The 20,808-nt window shown below is 33.1% G+C and overlaps 1 protein-coding gene across 1 annotated transcript in view; it reads left to right on the top strand.

Moving 5' to 3' along the window:
- The window catches only part of LOC126891865 (choline transporter-like protein 1), a 224,822-nt gene that overhangs the window by 121,244 nt on the left and 82,770 nt on the right, over positions 1 to 20,808 (top strand). Inside the window, exons 4-5 of the mRNA XM_050661191.1 lie at positions 653 to 792; positions 13,209 to 13,301. Of these exons, the coding sequence (XP_050517148.1) occupies positions 653 to 792; positions 13,209 to 13,301 (233 nt within the window). The remainder of the gene's footprint in view (positions 1 to 652; positions 793 to 13,208; positions 13,302 to 20,808) is intronic.

Raw genomic sequence — 20,808 nt, 5'->3', positions numbered from 1 at the left:
AATACAGGGTATGCCATTTAACATTAATGAGAAAATAATGTACTTGCGTTTTGACTCACCCTGTATTTGATATAAAGAAAATTAGCAATATCAATAATCCTTAAAAATTTTGACAATAAATAAAAAATATGGCATTAATAAACCATTGCAGTTGTGCTTATTTTTATTTATACAGGGAGTTGAACTTAATACGATTTTCATACAAAATTGGTTATAACTTTGTAAATACCCTGTATGTATAACATAACAAACCTTTATATTTTTGTGATGGAGAAGTTAACAGGATTTCGAATTTAAAATAAAATATAGGGTGTTCTATTTAAAAAAACATAAGTTTGATCTGCCACTGTGTTATCGAACACCCTGTAACATTCTAACTATTTTTGTAATGTGAAGCTCAAAAGTGGCTAAACTTTTTGTTATTAACTTTTATTGCTATCTATTACTATAGCGGAGCCATTGAGCTTTACTCTACTAATCAATCACCCTGTATATACCTATATGTTATAAAAAAATATAGCAAGCTTGGAAACGGTAAAACCGATTAAGTGAATGAAGGAGAAGTAAATTAACTTATCAGTAATTTTAAATTCATTTTAATACTAGGTATTCATCATGTGGCTTATTACTAAACTATTTTGTTTCATTGCAGTTTCCGTTCCTTATATACACCATGGTGTACTCTGATTTTAGCCGTTTTAAGGGCTATGACCAATGTGGTAATGTCTGTGGAAAGCAAAATAAGAAGTACGACCAGTGGTCTTGTACTGGAGCAGATTACACAAACTTTCCGTAAGTATTGTAACAAAATAACAAGGTTAGAATCTATTTTGGGGTTGGTGGTGGTTTTATAGAGGTGAAAATATGTTAAAAATTATTATTTATACTTTCTTCTTAAGGTGCCCAGACCGCTTTTCGATCGTTGGCTCTCATGTTGCCCAGCATATTAACAGCCATTGTCTTATTTACAGCCGCACGAAATAGTTTGGTGCTAGTTTTCCCAAACCGTTGGGGTAAGTTTTTAAGCCAAGAATTTGTACGGCGGCCCACATTTCTTTTTTATTTATTTTTTTTATTTCCCATTATTTCACATTGCATGGCAAGGCAAGTTTTGCGTGACGCATTATATGACCAAAGTATTTCAATTTACGCCTTCTAACCGTGTTCATTACTTCACAACTTTTATTCCAACGTTGCAAAACCCTTTCTACCCAATTGATCTTCAGACTACGGCGATAGACCCACATCTCAAACGCTTTTAGGTTCTTCAAAAGCGATTCTGTCAGGGTCCATGCTTCAACCCCGTAAAGTAGTACTGGAAATATATTATAACATTGAACCATTCTTATGCGAAGTTCCAAATTGAGATCATGACTGCAATGGATTTGTTCTTGCTTTGTCAATTCTGCTTTTTATTTCTGTACTAGGATTCTAGCTTTCAATATGAGTACCCAGATATACAAGATAACTTAGGCGTTCAAATTAGTCATTACCAATTGTTACGTTGTAGTTTTATTATTTACGGTTGTATGTTTACTAATAACCATAAACTTTGTTTTTCTTGCGTTGAGTTTGAGCCCATATATCGCACAGTTTGCCACCATTCTGTTCAATAACGTTTGAAGATGTTCAATTGATCCTGTCACTAAAGCCTGGGTTTCCTCGAAAGCGGCACCGACAAACTATGACCGTAACACTGTGATGAATTACGTCAGATTACGGTGAAAAATTCAAGGTTCTTCACAGCGGCAATGGAATGTGCAAACTCAGCAAGCGGTGGCTTCCAACGCATCCTTGGAAACCACCGCTATTATTTTGCGTGGTACAGTTTTTTATAACGACGTCATTCATCGCAGTGTTACGCTCGCAGTTTGCCGGTGCCGCTTTCGAGGAAACCGAGGCTTAACAAGGTGTCATCTGTGTATCTGATATTCTCATAAGCACTCCATTAATGATTATGCTCTCTTTTGCGTTTTCCAACACTTCATTTAAGATTGTTTCAGCGTAAATATTAAACAACAGTGGTAACAATATACAGCCTTGTCGAACTCCACGGTTGATTTTTACTTCTTCAGAGCACTGATTCCCAACCCTGACACATGCAGTCTGGCCGCAATACAAATTTGCGATGATTCTAATGTCCTTACCGTCTATACCGGAAGTCTTGAGAATATGTAACATATTTTCATGGCGAATTTTACCAAAAGCCTTTTCAAAATCAATCGCGCACATGAAAACGTCATGATTTACATCTCTGCATCTTTACACCAGGGAAATAAGGCAAACATATACCATGTTCGGGACACTTGAGCAGCCAGGTTGCAAATGGGTTTTTTGGGTACTACATATATACCTATACCCTATTCCACGAACATACGCCTGTTTTGGATTACTTCGACAACGAATATTTTACTGTGCAAAATAAGAAGAACGAAAGTAAATTGCAAATTACATTGTTGTTTATTGGAATAATTATTAGCGCCATTTACTTTCGTACTTCTTATGTTGCACAGTAAAATATTCGTTGTCGAAGTAATCCAAAACATGCGTATGTTCGTGGAATGGCCCATAATACATTATAAATACAAAAATGCCCGTCACAGTTTCGACGAGAAATTTATTTATTAACAAATAAGCGTCAAAAATGAGAGTTTTTTCGTTTAAATCGCTACAGGTTAAAAATAGGTTAATTAAATGTCTTATTTATATTTTTCCTTTAGTAATGAATGAGCCAATGTTTAAAATAGCGTTTTTTGAATTTTGATCCGATTATTTGTTGCTTCGGATATTGCAAAATAAAACTAAAATTTCGAAAATAAAAAATTTGCTATAACTTTTGCGAAAATGAATTTAGGACTATCATATTGCATGAAAAGTGGAGTCAAACAGTCCATATTATAATGCACAAAAATTTTTAAGACGATGCGTCAATAATTAGTTTAAATTTTATTAAATTTATTTATCCCAAACTTTTTTTCGCAATGTTATTGTTCAGAAAATAATAATGATACAGCAATTCTGTGAAAACAACATGAAAGAAGAATAGTCATCAGTAGAAAACATTTTACTAAAATAGAGTCAGTTTTGGCTTATAAACAATTTGATTAACTTTGTTAATATTGACTGTAGGCTAAAACTACAATGGAATTTGAAAAACTGGTATTTTTATACGAATTTTCAAAGAAAAACTTTTCGCCTAGGTTAATTACGGTCAAAGTTAGCCACTTTTTTATTTAATTGACGGCTACTTTGTTTATAACAATTAAGCAACCTAACTAGAGCCATTTTGAAGTTGAAGATATATAGGTTATGTAAAAGTTTCAGCAAACTTTGGACCTCAACAGAGTGGTTAATAAAGCTTTAAAAATGGCGTTCGAACGGAATTAATTCGTGGTCGGTGGAGGGGAATTACTAAAATACGTGCACTCAAAAAATGAAACTGATTCTGCAAACATATGCTGCGATTAATATCGCTGGAACATGTTGATGGATCTTGATTATAATTTTTTAAATTTGTATGTACTCGTAGTCTTATAGAGTACGTTATGTATACAGAACCCCACCCAACATTACAAAATGTTAGGGGAACTCCCTTTATCACTCAGGGATATGAAAAATAGATTACGACTGATTCTAAGACCTACCAAATATACGTATGTATATAATTTCATAAAAATCGGCCAAGCGGTCTCGGAGGAGTATGGAAACTAACACTGCGACAGGAGAATTTTATAGATGTAAATATTTAGATGGCTGTTAACAAATAGGGGTTGGTGATAGAAGAGTGAAAATTAAGGGTTGTATGTATTTTTAATTCTACATCATATAAAATTAAATTAGATAATTTTGTCTAAAAAAATAAAAAAATGTCAGGGGGGCAACCCCCCTTATAACTTATGGGTATAAAAAATAGATTAAGACCTCTTCAACGTCCTACAGGAAAAACGTGTAAAATTTTATAAAAATCGGCCAAGCCGATTCGGAGTAGTATGGTAACTAACATTAGAGAGATTTTAAGTCCCTTATTTCAGTTACGTTAAACGTTATACGTTATTCTGCTCATGCGCATTAACTGAAAAATAACGTATCACTTTATTAACGGATAAGGTATCCCCTTATTTAGGTAGAAATAAGGTTCACGTTATTAAGGGATTACGTATTTGTAAGATTGCCAAATGTCATATATCTAAATTATAAAAAACGAAAAAAAAAAGTCATATGAGCTGATCCAAAGACAACTAGAATAAAAAAATATAGTAACGATGTATAAAATTGTAATCAAAATTTGTTTTTCTTAAAAACTATCAGGTAATAAACATATTATATAATTGAATATAATCTGCTTGGCACCCCTGGTAGAATAATTCTAAATTACACCATTTCTTGAGAAATCTGACACTTGATTGAATTGTCTTGCTAAACTTAGGATGGATGTTTTGTGTTCCTAAAGTAGTAAATTGTCTTTGGTGAACGTCTTAATACATTTTCTTCCATTATGACAAATAATTCAATAAAATAAGTTGTAGCACACAACTGCCGTTATTTAGGTTACGTGTGCCAAATGTCAATTAACGTTAACCTGTGTGCGTATTTTCTGAAGGGTTTCAAAAAATATTTTAAGCAAACACTTATCCCTTATTTATCACTCAATGCGCATGACAAGTATAACGTTTTACGTTTAACGTACGTCAAAAAGTAGAGGGTCTAAAATCTCTCTACTGTTACAGGAGAATTTGACGTATATAGAAGTAACTGCGAATTAAATAATAAAAGTGGCTAACTTTGAACCTAATTAACCTAGGCATACAGTTTTTTTTCTGAAAATTCGTATAAAAATACCAGCTTTTGAAATCCTAAAGTAGATTCACTATATAGTCCATATTAACAAAGTTATTCAAATTGCTTAGAAGCAAAAAATGACTCTATTTTACTAAACTTTTTTCGGAGTGATAAAAACGAGTTTTTAATGATTTTTTTTTCAATACTTTAAAAATATAACTATTACTCTTGCATGTGGTTTCCACAGAATTGCTATGTCATTATTATTTTCTGAACAATAACATTGCGAAAAAAAGCTCTTTGCGATAAACAAATGGAATAAAATTTAAACTAATAATTGACGAATCGTCTTAAAATTTTTTGTGCATTATATGGAATGTTTGACTCAACTTTTCGTGCAATATGAAAGTCTTAAGGCCATTTTCGCAAAAGTTATCACATTTTTTATTTTTGAAATTTTAGTCTTATGTTGCACTTTCCGAAACAAAAAAGGATCGGACGAAAATTCAAAAAGTGCCATTCTAAACCTTGGCTTATCACAAAAAGAAGAATATTATAAATAAGATATTTGATTACCCTATTTTTACCTGTAGCGATTTAAACGAAAAAACTGCCATTTTTGACCCTTATTTGTTAATAACTAAGTTTCTCGTCCGAACTGTGACGGGCATTTTTGTATTTATAATGTATTAGGTATACAGGGTGTCCCGGAAAATAGTGCGTTCCTTAAAGGTATAGGTAGAAGGCACCATGTAGAACAATAAACTCTTATAACATTTTTTTATAAATGCAACCGTTTGACCAAAAAATTAAAATACATTTTGGTATGCAAATTTAAATCTGACAACTATGTGCGGTACGCAAATTTAAGCATAGACAGTCCCATGTCCCATGTAAATAGATTGAACACAGATAGTTTTAAAGAATCCTGTTTAGTGTCAATGCCGAAAATGTTTTGGGATCGTGAGTGTATTACCTATTATGTTATTACGTTGATTATTTATGCCAGATCACTAAATGGAGAGGCATAATAATTAATTTCTTTCAAAATGTTTTGCCGGTATTTCTGGTCGTAAGAATGATGTATGTGAAAGTGGATTACTTGGAACATCTATTCAGTATAATAATTATTTTCAAGTAAGTACAACTTAATTATTTCAGTTAACAAGTAAACAAATTACCGAGACATTATCTGGTGTGGTGTATTTAAGTTCCGCCGTAAACTATGTACCTAGTTCAGTTAAAGCCCTCAGCAATACTCCGCATTCAACACATTTAAACCTTACTAAATACCTAATACTAGTTCAGTTAAAAGATGTGTTTTTATGTTAAAAGATGTGTAATTCGTTTAAAATTATGCAATAGGTATTTCAATACATTTCAAAAGAAAATAATTTTAGTAAACAAAAACAAATAGTAAATACATAAGTACCTACTATTAGGTTGGATTATTTTAAATACTGTAAATCACAATCACAAACGAGTTCTTATTATCTGTTTTTATTCCGTAGTGCGTACGATGTTGCCAGTTTATTAAAATTTCCAAACATTAAAATACAGGTATGTGGAAAACAATGTTATCTTTTTTTTGGAAACGGTTAACTATAGAAAAAAATGGTATAGGACTTTTTTGTTCTAAATTGTGTATTCTCTTCATACCTTCAACCTGGCTGCTCAAGTGTCTCGACAAAAACCTTATTTCTCTGGACTACTTTCGATTAAAACTTGGGATGCAACTAGTGCATCACGCGTTCCAAGGCCACAGCGAAAACCGAATTGAGTACTTAAAATTCGTCCTCAATTTTTCTATAAATATGTTCTTTGATGATATATTCTGAGAAACATTTTCAATACATGATTCATTAGGCTGATGGTGCGATAGTCGCTGCATTTTGTAGCTCTGTGTCTTTTGGTAGTACAACAAATGAGGATTATTTATACGAGTTACCCAAAATAAAACAGAAGGCTCTACGTTACATAGAACACAAGATATTGCAGTTTTTTTAAGCGCGTTCCGTTTTTATGTTCCGTTTTCAGTTTTTATGAGCTTGAAAGAAATGCCCACCATTTGGCCTCCGCGACCTTTCTTTTGGTTTACTAACTTAACAACTTTCCACAATGTTAATTATGCATATATTAAACTTGATTAACTTTGAAATGAAAAACTGAAATTTCATTGACAACCTGCCCGTATTTCAACTCTTAATTTTTTTAAACAATTGCGTTGTGAAATAAAAAAACTACTAACTCCCGTTCGCATCTAAACATTCCGTATATGTATTTGAAACCTAGGAGTTTTCTATTGGTTCGTTGCAGCACGCGGTCATATTTTAACCAATAGGCGGCGAGGTTCCAAACGCTTATACGGAATGTTATTCGGTGCCGAATTCATATACGGAATGTTAAATATTCGTACACCGAAAAAGATAAGTTTTTATTAGAGTCTGTTAAAAGGAGATTAATTTTAAAATACTTGTTACTGTATTATTAAATAAAAATAAAACAATTATAGTATGTATTTGGAATGTTATTTGGTGCGAAATTCATATACGGTATGTTAAATATTCGTAGAACAAAAAGACGGTTTGTATTAAAGCCAATGTTATTTGGTGCGAAATTCATATACGGTAGGTATGTTAAATATTCGTAGAACAAAAAGACGATTTTTATTAAAGCCAATTAAAATGAGACTAGTTTTTAATAGTATATTATGCAACGAGCATTTAATGATGGTCATTATGAAGCGAGTATAAGGGATACGAAACGAGCCGCCTAGCGGCGAGTTTCGTATAGAGTACGAGCTTCATAATGATAATTAAATGCAAGTTGTATACACGATTTTTTGTATGATCGTTCACAAAAAAATATTCAAATTTATTAATTTTGTAACGCAAACAAATTAAGTAGTTTATCAGTCTGACAGTTTGTTTACATATTAAGAACTGTCAAAGCGTATATATTTGACTCGCCATTGGTTACTGCGCGTGTGTCACCTTTATCGCGAATGTCATATCGCGATTCTATTGGTTAAAAATCTGTGTATATGTTTTGATTCGTTCTAGCTGGATGTTTGCAAGGACTTTATAGGTGGTATTTAGTGTCATTCCTCGGTAGTTAGTACATTGCTTTCTGTTTACATTTTTGTGGATTAGTGCAATAACCCATTATTTATTCATCTGGAATTGTTTCTTCTCGCCAAATGTCTTGAACTAGCTTGTACAGAGTGGGCAAAAAAAAACAGTCCACCTCGATATTTGGCAGTATTTATTAGATTTTAAGGAAATGACGAAACAGGTCAATTTTTTATCTAAGGGTGACATATTTTTACGGTACATACATCTGTCATTTGTCAACCCCCTCCCTTCCACTCCCCCACCCCTTATTTTTAAATAGAGAATAGGGGTCGTGTGCTAGCTCATTTGAAAGGCTATTCAATTCTCTATTCAGTAATATTAACATTGACATCATCATTTATACAGGGTGTCCAAGAAAAATTATTTTGCATTAAATTCATTGACACAAAAAGAAGAATGTATGTAATTTATTTAACTTAAAACACATTCTACTGCTGACAGAAAACAGAAAAAATATTTATTTGATAAGTAAACATTGTTTGTTGCTCAAATTCAATATTCAACCTACCAAGAGGCAGATGGGTAGCAGCTTGAACATTGAAATTAAGCGAAAAGCAATGTTTATTTATAAAAAAAAAACATTTTTTTGTGTTTTGTGACAGCAGTAGAATGTATTTTGAATTAAATAAATTACATACATTCTTCTTTTTATGTCAATTAATTTAATTAAAAGAAAATTTCTTGGAGACCCTTTATAAATAATTATGTTATTAAAATAAAAATGTACACCATTTTTATTCAGTTGCAATGCGATGGCAAAACAATTTTATTTTTCACTTAGAACAGAGAGCGCAGTCCAGCACTCTGAATCGACGATTTTCGACTCTTATTGGAGTCATTATCGGAGAGACGTAGGATTGCTGATCTCTACTCGAAGGGACCAACCATGAAAGCTTATCCCCACATTGCAACTGACGTGTATGGATTAGGTGACTAGCGTCATCTGGCAATTGAAAGGTGAAGTTTTCAATCCTAATAGCAACATTAATAATATTGGAAAATATTAAAAATATTACTAAAAGATTTTTAAATTGAAAACTTATTGGTCCATTTCCCAGGTGACACCTCCAAGGCTTCTACAATATGCAAGCCAGATGGATGCTGCAGTGAAGACAAAAGGGAAGGAATGCTACACTATGTAATTCACAAACCCCGTCTGCAGCTTGGTAAAGTTCCAACGGAAAATGGACCTAGTTACTCTATAGGAGTAGTACTAATATAAAATAAAATAAAAATGTATATTATTTTTATTCAGTTGCAATGCGAAGGCAAAACAATCTTATTTTTCACTTAGAATAGGGGGCGCAGTCCAGCACTCTGAATCGACGATTTTCGACTCTTATTGGAGTCATCATCGGAGAGGCGTAGGATTGCTGCTCTCTACTCGGAGTGACCAACCATGAAAGCTTATTCCCACATTGCAAATGACGTGTCTGGATTAGGTGACTAGCGTCATCTGGCAATAGGGAACTTGCATAAATTTTTAAATATTAAAATAATATTAAAAAACATAAGGTAACATGATCTTAAAACGCTTGCATGCGAAAAAAACAAATATTTTTAACCCGTACGCTAATTACGGCGCTTTGAAAATGCTATAAAATTCAAATATCTTAGGAGGCTCTTGAACGTCCTTCTATTGGTCTGACGTCAGAGGCCACAGTCATCTACGTCTACGATTAGGTATTACGGGTGTATTACATTTTAATCGTATTTAAATGGATATTACCAGCTATTATTTGTATTCTTGCATAGTTCTACAATCAGTTTATTTACTTTAAAGTCAAATTTATAAATCTTTAGAAATTACTAATGTGTTTATAACGTATAAGTATTATTACTCACGAGGGGTTTTCAAAAGAAAGCGATTAAGTACAACAGTTCATTTTAATCGTCTTTAATTGAAAATTCCTACGTATTATTTATGTTCATCTTATATATTGTAAGTAGTTCCCCAATCAGCTTAGTTTCAAACTGAAATTGGTACCATTATATGTATTATAGTAAACGGTTTTCCCCGTGGGTTTCATCTACCTAACTCTAATCGAAGGATTTCGTATATCCTGGAAAAGATTACGGGGTAATTTGCATAATAATAAAGAAACTAAATTTTTATGAAGTTTATTATATTTGATTGTAATGTTTATTAGTACCTACTGGAGCCTTTCATTATTGTGTTCAAAGCCTTCTGAGAAACGATTATGGTGATTAGCAGACGTACCGATAGCCAACAAAACCCTTCTTTACAAAGTTAATAATACGCATAAATAAGGAGAATCATTATTGTAATTTTACAAGTTAATATCTTTATCATCTCAGCTTATATGGGCCATTCCACGAACATACGCCTGTTTTGGATTACTTCGACAACGAATATTTTACTGTACAACATAAGAAGTACGAAAGTAAATGGCGCTAATAATTATTCCAATAAACAACAATGTAATTTGCAATTTACTTTCGTTCTTCTTATTTTGCACAGTAAAATATTCGTTGTCGAAGTAATCCAAAACAGGCGTATGTTCGTGGAATAGGGTATACTCACACAGCATCCCTCGGTAGACCGCAAGCTATAGTAGAAACATGACTGTAGACCGCATACTATAGTAGCACCAATACTTTTTAGTTACTCTTACTTTTATTACTAAGTTTTGTTTATTTTTAAGTTACTTGTTTCTTTTTTCAACACAAGAAACGACAAAAGTAATTTCATAAAAAAGAACTTTTTGATGCATCCAGGTGCATCCAGGCACTATACAGTACTTATATTGCGCAGATTTGTATTCCATTTTGATAAAGTATATTACACACTAAATACACTAAACTACACTAAATACAATAACATAAATACCGAGCAAACGTCACAGTTATTCGACACGTACAACTGGCAATGGCAAACTGCATTCAAAGCAAACGGGCGAAAACGATAAATGTGGCCTGTGACGTTAGACCCAAGCTCGCGCTTTTGAAGTTGTTTGAAACGGAAATTTTAGGCGCGGAACTTTGATCAGATGTTGTACGTACACTATTCATTGTTAAGACGTAATATTTTGAATATAACATTTTTAAACATAAATTAACAATTTTATGCAAAAACATTTTTTAGTGCAAGTTCCCTATTGAAAGGTAAAGTTTTCAATCCTAATAGCAACATTAATTATATTGAAAAATATTAAAAATATTACTAAAAGATTTTTAAATTGAAAACTTATTGGTTAATAAGTTCACTAATTATGTTAATGTTTATACTACTGAATAGAGAATTGAATAACCTTTCAAATGAGCTAGCACACGACCCATATTCCCTATTTAAAAATAAGGCAAGGGCGGATCCAGGACCGATTTTTGGGAGGGGCCATGAACTTTTTTTGGAGAGGGGTACCGGAGGGTCTGGGGATAATTTTTAAAAATTTTGGGTTACAAACAAAAGTTTTAAGGCACTTTTCACACACTTTTCAATGCCATAAAGATTTTCAAAACTTATCGTTATTATTAAAGCATTATTAAAGTCAGCAAAGATTCCTACACATTTCTTTTGATCCAAGTGCAGTTCTTTCAACAAGTATAATACTATGTTTCCCAACGCTTCTCCTGTCAGGCCTTGTTCTTCCCTTCTTTCTGATTTTCAATAATTATTTTTATGTTCTCATAAGCGTCAATCAAAGTCTTCAGGAATGTTGTTATTGTGTATGTATCTCAAATTTAGAGAAAGCTGTTCCACGTGTGGTACGTCGGTCATTTCGTCAAATATGACAGAGTAAAAATTTGCACTTTGAACCTGATTCATTATTTGTTCAATTATTTCTTCACCACAACATGTTATTAATTGATTTTGACTGGTGGTACTAATGTATGTTAATCAAGAAAATGCTGTGTATAGGTGTTGTTTAAGAGTCTTATCTCCTGATGCGATTTTAAACCTTAACAATTCCCCTCATTATCAGGTCCAGCATCTTCGTCCAGAAGCAGAAGGCTTTGATCACGATGGCCTCTTGGAGGAATATTTTGTCGACTTAGGAACACTATAGACTCTACTATTAGTCGTAGTCATTCTCTATTTTCTTGTACCTATTTAGATCTCTATAGATATAGAGTCTATATCTGGTTAATGATTGACATTTGCGGGTTGTGATAACTTTGTACAAAATTCAGCCCAACCTGAACGCACTCCTTGTGGTAGGATGTTTTTTCGTGGGTTGGTATGGCTCCGTCTTTGACCATGAGTTTGGTGAAAGATGTTGAAAGGTTTCATGATTATCATCCCTTTATTGTGACTATATTTTTTCGTTAGAAAGATAAAACGCATTACTTGATAAGTAAACAATCCCTTTTGACTATGCGAAAGTACCAACCAACTCCTTTGTTCTAAGTGCTAGTGACCCAAATAATGCTTTATTTCTTTTCTATTCTTTGTGTGTACAGAATATGGAAATTAATAAGATTTTGATGGCTGCCAAGGTCGTTCTAAAAATTGGCACTTTGTAAAATTATCAACATTTTAATTTGCAAAACATCCTATGTCATTCTTGAAGCTTTCGATACTGCTTTTTTTCCATTCTAGTCCAGACAATAATATATTTATCTCCTGTTTTGTACATATACACGCGTTTGAAACTAAAAACATTTGAACTGCAAATATTTAAATTATATTTTTTTAAATTCTAGGAGGGGGCCATGTGTCCCCCTTAGATTAAAAATCGACCTGTTTCATTTCCTTAAAATCTAATAAATACTGCTAAATATCGAGGTGGACTGTTTTCTTTGGCCCACACTGATAGAACTGTACAACACTTCTCCTCCGCGTTTTAAGTTTTAAGCACTCTGCGGGTATATCGTCGCCACCTTGTGCCTGATTATTTTTAAGCTTTTTAATTGCCTGGGCACAGTATAAAGAGGGACAGTAGAACCACTCTCCGAAAAATTGGAAGTAAAATCTGTAGTCGCTTTTGCCCCACTCTCGCATTGCTATTCGCATAGAAACGTACGGCTTTTAACAGGGAAAACCCGCATCCGCCACTGGTGAATTACCAATTGCGTACTGCCGGTATTACTTCCTGAGATCAAAGTGCCGACAGAAGAGTGATTTTACTGTGGAACCTCTATATACTGTGGTCTGGGCTACTTCTTCGTAACGTAACCATAAAACTAGTACACAGCAAAAATATCGCTACCCACGAGATGTAATGTTAAGATGTTGTAAGACTATTGATAAAAAATAGTCTGTATATAAAAAATAATTAACAATTTTTCACTGTATACATATATTTTTCTTTATTAAAATTTACCTTGTTTTAGGTATTTACAATACGAGACCAGCGATAGACATTTAACATCGGATGTTTTATTGTTAACCAGTAGAAAATGTGTTGCACAGTGCGAAAGCGGACAGTAAGTATATAAAACATGACAAAATTTCTACATAACACTAATTTCTGCTGTGCAGTGTCTAAGACCCCGTACACATAAGAGCTTAAGAGTAAACAGTAGCGATCAACAGGTAGCAACAAAATAACTTCGGGAGATAGTATCATAAACTTTGGCAACAGTGGTAATCTTTGACATTATCTAAGATTAATATTTTGACAATATCATAGTCGCGCTAAATGGAAGTAATAGAAAACGATTTTATTATTAATAAATAGATACAAAAATAAACCAAAATGGGTGAAAATTTTATGTTAAGATAGGTATTTAGAAAGGTATTTGCATGAAATATCTAATAATAAAACAATAATAAATAATCATTTTTTGTTGTGAAGCGAAACAAATTTCGATTTTCGCATAATTTTGGTACGGTTTTTAATGGACTTTTTCTTGGAAGGTTTCACTTTATTTTTCGTTTGATTTTCTTTTTCCATTTTGTTAAACTGTTGATAATATTTTTAGAATAAAAAATCCTCCTAAAACTTTATATACTCGCATTAGAATTCGAAATATTTTTACGTAAAATATACTTACCTACCTACATATAACAAACTAAAACTCACAATTAACAACAATCTATTCTTTCGAAGAGGCCAACAACTTATACAACAACAACAAATATATAATAAATTAACTATCAATAAACATTACTTTCCTATGAAACAACAAAAACGAGTTCTTAAATTAACACACTACTGCACTGAACAGATGTCGATAAAGATGACGGAACAGATTAGAGAAAATCTGACGCAGGTTTGTCAAAATGACAGTCATAATTTCTCTATGTTGCCTAATTAGTTATTTAGTTATAATATGTTCGATTTCTTGTTAGAAATAAAAAATTTTAGTAGTTCCAAGATTACACAAAATGTAGGCATGGGATAAAAAAGTTTATTTGAAGAAAGTTTTTTTTCTTCTTAATGGCGGTGCAGGCTCCTTTTTTAAACGCTTTTATTTAGTTCAATCGTTTGCGTCAAATCTTTAGATGTTAATTTGACTGCCTTTTCTTCAATAGAAATGAATGAAATTTTGCAGACATATGGATTCGCGGGAACAATACACGAATAGTCGATCAATTTTTTTTATGTTTATGAATTGTTTAAATAAAAAAAGATTTTAATGGAGAATGCTTAAATTCTCTTGTTTTCTACAATGTAAAAATTTTAAACTTTTACAGATTGTAGCTAATTATATGAACTATACATAATTTCACTTTTTACGTTATTTGTTTAGGTTATGCTTCATATATAAACAATAAAGTTTCAAATTTATCCAGTTTCTGTCCGATTTCTATCCAGTTTTCAGCGAAAAAAAGTTATGGTACCTCAGAGGGACAAATGCTGCCCTTAGTATTGTCGTGGGCTTCGACTGTCCATAAAACGCAAGGTTCGACTGTTGACTACGCTGCGCTGTAGTGAACTTGGGCCCGAAAGTGTTTGCGTAAGGACAGGCTTAAAAGCCTGCATTGAGCCTGCAAATCATACGTTTCATTGAGCCAAGTGCGATCATTAAGGTACGTATCCATACAAGGGTGAACCCCGCTCGGTGTAGCTGCTCAAATGGATACAGCATGCTCTCCTTTACATATAAACCGCAAACCGGTTGAAACGAAGAGTGTACGCGCCAAGCTGCGATCACCGACGTATCCACTAAATGGAGTTACTACGCCGAGCGAGGTTTACCCTTGTATAGATACGTACCTTTAGACATCTTGCGTATCGAAGAACTGCATTGCGAGAAATTAACAGCGTCTACACCGTGCAATAGTAAAGTATTACAAGAGATGGAAATACTGCGAAAACTGTAATAGTCGTAAATAATGATTTTGATTTAAGAAATGTATGAAGAAATTACAGAAAATGTACAATGTATGTATTAAAAGTTAAAATAAATGCAAAAAAGGTATCTGTCATATACCTACATCCTTTTTTTTAAACATGACGACATATGTTAATGTTTGAAAAGTGTAAGATTAAAAAGTAAAAAATAAAACAATATGAAAAAAGAATTTTTAAGAAACGCTTTTATTTAATTATGAGTGACTAAAAGTTAAAATATAAAAAAATCAACTAAAAAGCAAAAAATAAAAAAAATCAAACTCGACGGATTATTCGAAAAAAACGTTCGTTAAAATAAATGAAAAAATCTAACACATTCGATTAAGAAAAGCGTGGGGCGCGTCTTCGTCGAATAAACGGTTTTCGCCCCACGCTTTTCTTTAACGAATGTGTTAGATTTTTTCATTTTTTTAACGAACGTTTTTTTCGAATAATCCGTCGAATTTGATTTTTTTTTATTTTTTGCTTTTTAGTTGATTTTTTTATATTTTAACTTTTAGTCACTCATAATTAAATAAAAGCGTTTCTTAAAAATTATTTTTTCATATTGTTTTATTCAATATTTTATTTAGTTATAGAGTAATTTCCACATATTAATATATTTTTCAAATTGGGCTCTGTACCGCCATTCTTTCTTATACAGTGGAACCCCGTTAACTCGGATTAATCGGGACCGCGGTCGATCCGGGTTATCGAAAATCCGGGTTAGCCGGAGAAAATGGTAAAAATTAATAAAATATGGTATGCTTACAGATAAACTCCGTTATAATTGTCACACAGACACTGGTAAACCACGTTCGCATTCCACACAAAACCACACATACAAAGCGTCGTCAAGAGTCTCATTCTTAGCTTTATTAGCTTTGCACCGATTGTCCAAACTGTCTTTTGTTATCATTTTGAAAAAAAATTCTTCGATTTTAGTTCTATTTTTCTTCCAATCCGATACTGTAGACGTACCGACACCATATAATGCTGCAAGATTCGCCTTTATCAATTCTACTTAATGCTTCTAGTTTCTTTTCCATTGTCACTACATTTTTACGTTTTGTCGCCCTTATAGACAAAAAACACGCAAACACAAAATCTGAATAGATTTACGAACGATTACAGAACGGAAGTGAAGAATACGACTTTACTACACACAATACCGTCTCTGATGTTATATTATTTAATAACAGTGATGACTAAGACGATTGTTAAAAAAATAATTTTAATAGTCTTTTCTAAACAATGCTAAGACAGTTTCAAATAAATAAAGGATACTACAGGTGCCTGTTGTTTTCGATAACGCGACAATGAATGTGGTGTGCCATGAGTCATTTTTACTATGGTATATGTAGTTCAAATTACACAAATACCCATTATCTCTCAAATATTATATTACATACATTTTTATTGTTGAAATGTTTGTCTGATAAAAATCGGTCCGGGTTAGCCGGAGTTCCGGGTTATCGGGGGCCGACTTATCGGGGTTCCACTGTATTACGGATATGTGTGCCAAATATCTCGACAAAATATTTAAAATTAGAGCCGCAATCTTAGAACGCGTTTGTTGCTACCTGTTGATCGCTACTGTAGCCTCTTAATGCCGCGGTTTACCTGTTAAACGCGCTCTTGCATTTGTACGATACCACTCGTTCCTTGGTAACTTGAAACGCGGCGTCTAACGCCTTCATGTATACGGGATCTAAAAATAGAAACGCCCAGACTTTTTATTGATACATTAAAAATATACATTTTATATGGCAATAAAACGTAGTCCAGGGCGGATCTGTTTTGAGATGGACGTTGAGAGGCGACTCTAATTTTTTTGCAGAAATTGCGTGGAATTAGCCCATATAATAATAATTGAGTTACCCTCTCACTCAAAAAGGTCCGGAACATTGTGTAAATAATCAAATGTCAAAACGTGAAGGAAAAACTCGATTTTTTCTTCGTTTTTTGATTATAACTTTAAAAGTATCCACTTCCGAGAAAAGTGGCACTAAAATAAAAGTTGCGTAAATAAATTTCCTACAATACAAGATTGGTTAAACAATTTTAAAATTAGCACCCTTGTTGCAAAATAGCAATAATTGCGAAAAAAAACATAAAAAAACAAGTACAGTGGAACCTCGATTATCCGTCTCTCCATTAACCGTCACCTCTGTTAACCGTCAGGGTCCATATATAAGTTGTATTGACTACAGAAGTAAAAAATGAGTCATAAATTCATTTTGTTTGAGCATTGCGATAAGTCGATAGGCCAAGTGAAATTCGCTGAAATGTACAGTTTTGCTATCACCATATTTTAAGAATGAATTAACTGTTTTGTTTTCGTGGCCTAAAGATGACATAAAAGAATGGTTAATTTGTGATGAGGACGCAAAATTGTTGACAGATGATGAAATCGTTGAAATGGCAACAGAGGCGGAGGAAGCAGATTCAGAAGCTGACACAGACTACAGCTGACAAATTGATTAGGTTGTACGAACACAAATCTCTCTTATATTGTCAAACAAAACATACAAATAAAATTTGAGAGCTGTACTATGAATTTTGAATTTTTTTAATGTTCTGTTAACCGTCTTTTCGATTATCCGTCATACCCTTGGTCCGGTGCCCTGACGGATAATCGAGGTTCCACTGTATTCGCATTTTACGTTTTCAACCATTTCTGCTACACCTAGGACCGTCATGTTTCACTCAGAAAAACTTTATGATATGATAAAACAATACTGTAAATTTAGTTAAGATCGGTTTAATAGATTTTGCAATCCAGCTTTCGCAAAAAAAATCATTTTTTCAAAATGTTGCAGGACTGAAATTAAAGCAGATAGCAAGTTAAGTTTTTTTTACAAATAGAAGAATACTGTACCTTTCCTTTGCAAAATTAAAATCGGTTGACTAATACGGGGTCAGGAAGTTTTTTTAAATAAACATTAATTTTTGGTGCTACGCGCAGGAAAGCGGTGTTCAATTCACACAAGTTGATTTCCACCAAAATTTCTTCCAATCTTTATCTAATATATTAATTTCTTACTCTATATTTTGTTGTATGTTGATATTTTAATTCCAGAAAAATCAAACTAATTTGATTGTTTGTGAAAAATTGTTTAAACAATGTTTAAAAATAATACACTTTTATTTTCTAAGTTAAAATATATGAACAAAGAAAGTTTTTGCTAAAAATAGTGTTATTTCAAAGGAGAGAGTATGTGTTTTTATTTTGCAATAAATAAATTTATTTAATTATTTTCAAAAGGGAGCGTTCAAGTATTACGTAACGCGATTTTTGAAGATTTTTAACCCCCCCCCCCCCTACGTAACGCACCCTTATGGGTTTTTAACTATTGCGTAACGCCAATTTTGAAGATTTTTGACCCCCCACCCAACCTGCGTTACGTAATACTTGAACGGTCCCAAATGTACTAAAAATTAAAATTTATCATTCATTGTCAAAGGTCATTTGAATGGCCAATCAGAGTGAACGTATCCGTTGTCCTGCGCGTAGCACCAAAAATTAATGTTTATTTAAAAAAATTCCTGACGCCGTGGTAGTTAACCGATTTTAATTTTGCAAATTGCAAATGAAAGGGACATTATTCTTTTATATTCAAAAAAAATTCAACTTGCTGTCTGCTTTCTTTTCAGTGCTGCAACATTTTGAAAAAATTGATTTTTTTTTGCGAAAGCTGGATTGCAAAATTTATTTGGCAAAATCTATTAAACCGATCTTAATGAAATTTACAGTATTGTTTTATCATATCATAAAGTTTTTCTGGGTGAAATATGAAGGTCCTAAGTGTAGCATGAATTATTGAAAAACGTAAAATGCGAATATGTACTTGTTTTTATGAGTTTTTCGAAATTATTGCTATTTTGCAACAAGGGCGACAATTTTTAAAATTTTCGGTTAATTCTATATTGTAGGAAATTCAATTACGCAACTTTTATGTCGGTGCAACTTTTCTCGAAAATGAATACTTTTAAAGTTATAATCAAAAAACCAAGAAAAAAATCGAATTTTTCCTTCATTTTTTTACATGTTGATTATTTAAACAATGCTCTGGACCATTTTGAGTGGGAGGATAACTCAGATATTATTATATGAGTTATTTTCAAGCAATTTCTGCAAAAAATATGAGTCACCACATCCAAATGTACTAATATTTTTACAGATGAACCCTGGTCTAACACTGAAAACTTTTGTTTTTAATCCTTCCACAAAGTTTATTACAAGTTAATATCACTACAGGGACCGGCGTAGCGCAGGTGGTAGTGTGCTTGCCTCGCATGCCGGTGGTCCGGAGTTCAAATCCTACCGCCGGCAAGAACAACTAGACATTTTTAAAAATGTCTATAGGCCCCAGGTCGACTCAGCCTGAATAAAATGAGTACCTTGGGTAAAATCAGGGGTAATAATAGGCGGTTGAAGCGTAGCACTGGCCCTGCTACCTTCCTTGTATACCGTAGGCCCTAGATATAGCAGACTACCCTGCTATACTCCCAAAGCCGCGTGCGGTATAAAACGGGAGACTATTATTATTATTATAATGTCACTACAGATGTTTCGGCAGAGTAGCTTTCTAAGTGATATATTTTACTGTTTGTCTTCACTTTATAGTCTTTAACTGAATAAGTTGAGGCTGTTTGTCTCTAGTTGTTCGTTCAGAATTATATGTGTATTTTTGAATTTACTAATTTCCATAGAATATCGTAAAGATAGCTTAAGGCCATATTTTCAATATGGTTCTCCATATTTTCAATATGGAGAATTATGGAGAATTTAAAACTGGTCATTAAAATAATGATTATGATCTAGAAGGTGATGTGTGTACGTAGAATCTGTTTATCTATTATTGGAAGCCCTTTTGTGCTCTGCGATACGTTTGTCAAAGGTTCTGCCAGTTTGACCGATGTAAGTTTTTGACAGTAACCACATGCGTAAGTTGACTTACTTGGGTTTTAGCCGACACGTCCACGTGGTCTCCTTCCAGTTGGGACTTCCTCCCAGACCAGTCTTACTGTTCTTTGGTCAGAATGTCTTCTGAGGTGTCCTGCTCATTGGAGTCTTCTGGACCAGAAGTCCAGAAGTTTGTATACACCACTGTGGTCCTTACATTATGATCCAGAAGTTTGTTTACACCACCACAGATTAACCCAACACAGATGCGAAAGCTATGCTATGATGCCGGTACAAAAATTGGTAACCTTGAAACTAAGGAGCACAGTTGTTGTGCCGGTGTTTGCACCAATACAATTGATAACTACACAATAGTTCATTTGGTCTATAATACACACTTGATGGATTCGACCGTTACTTGATGGAAGTTCATTTTATCTCACAATAAAACACTGAAAAACGTTTGTTTTCTCTACTTCCACAAAATTTATTACAACTATGTTATTACTACAGCTGTTTCGGCAAAGTGCCTTTCTCAAGTGATATATTTTACAATGTGTTTGCCTTTTTAAGTCTTTAACTGAAGAGGTTGAGGAGTGGGGAGCTGTTTGTCTCGAGTTGGTCATTCAAAATTGGTAAATTGAAAAATACAGATATAATTCTGAATGACCAACTCGAGACAAACAGCTCCCCAATCCTCAATCTCTTCAGTTAAAGACTTAAAAAGGCAAACACATTGTAAAAT

This window comes from Diabrotica virgifera, chromosome 9 (assembly GCF_917563875.1).
Source record: "Diabrotica virgifera virgifera chromosome 9, PGI_DIABVI_V3a".
Classification (NCBI taxonomy): domain Eukaryota; kingdom Metazoa; phylum Arthropoda; class Insecta; order Coleoptera; family Chrysomelidae; genus Diabrotica; species Diabrotica virgifera.
Note: the sequence above shows the minus strand (reverse complement) of the source record. Positions and strands in the feature narration are given on the sequence as shown.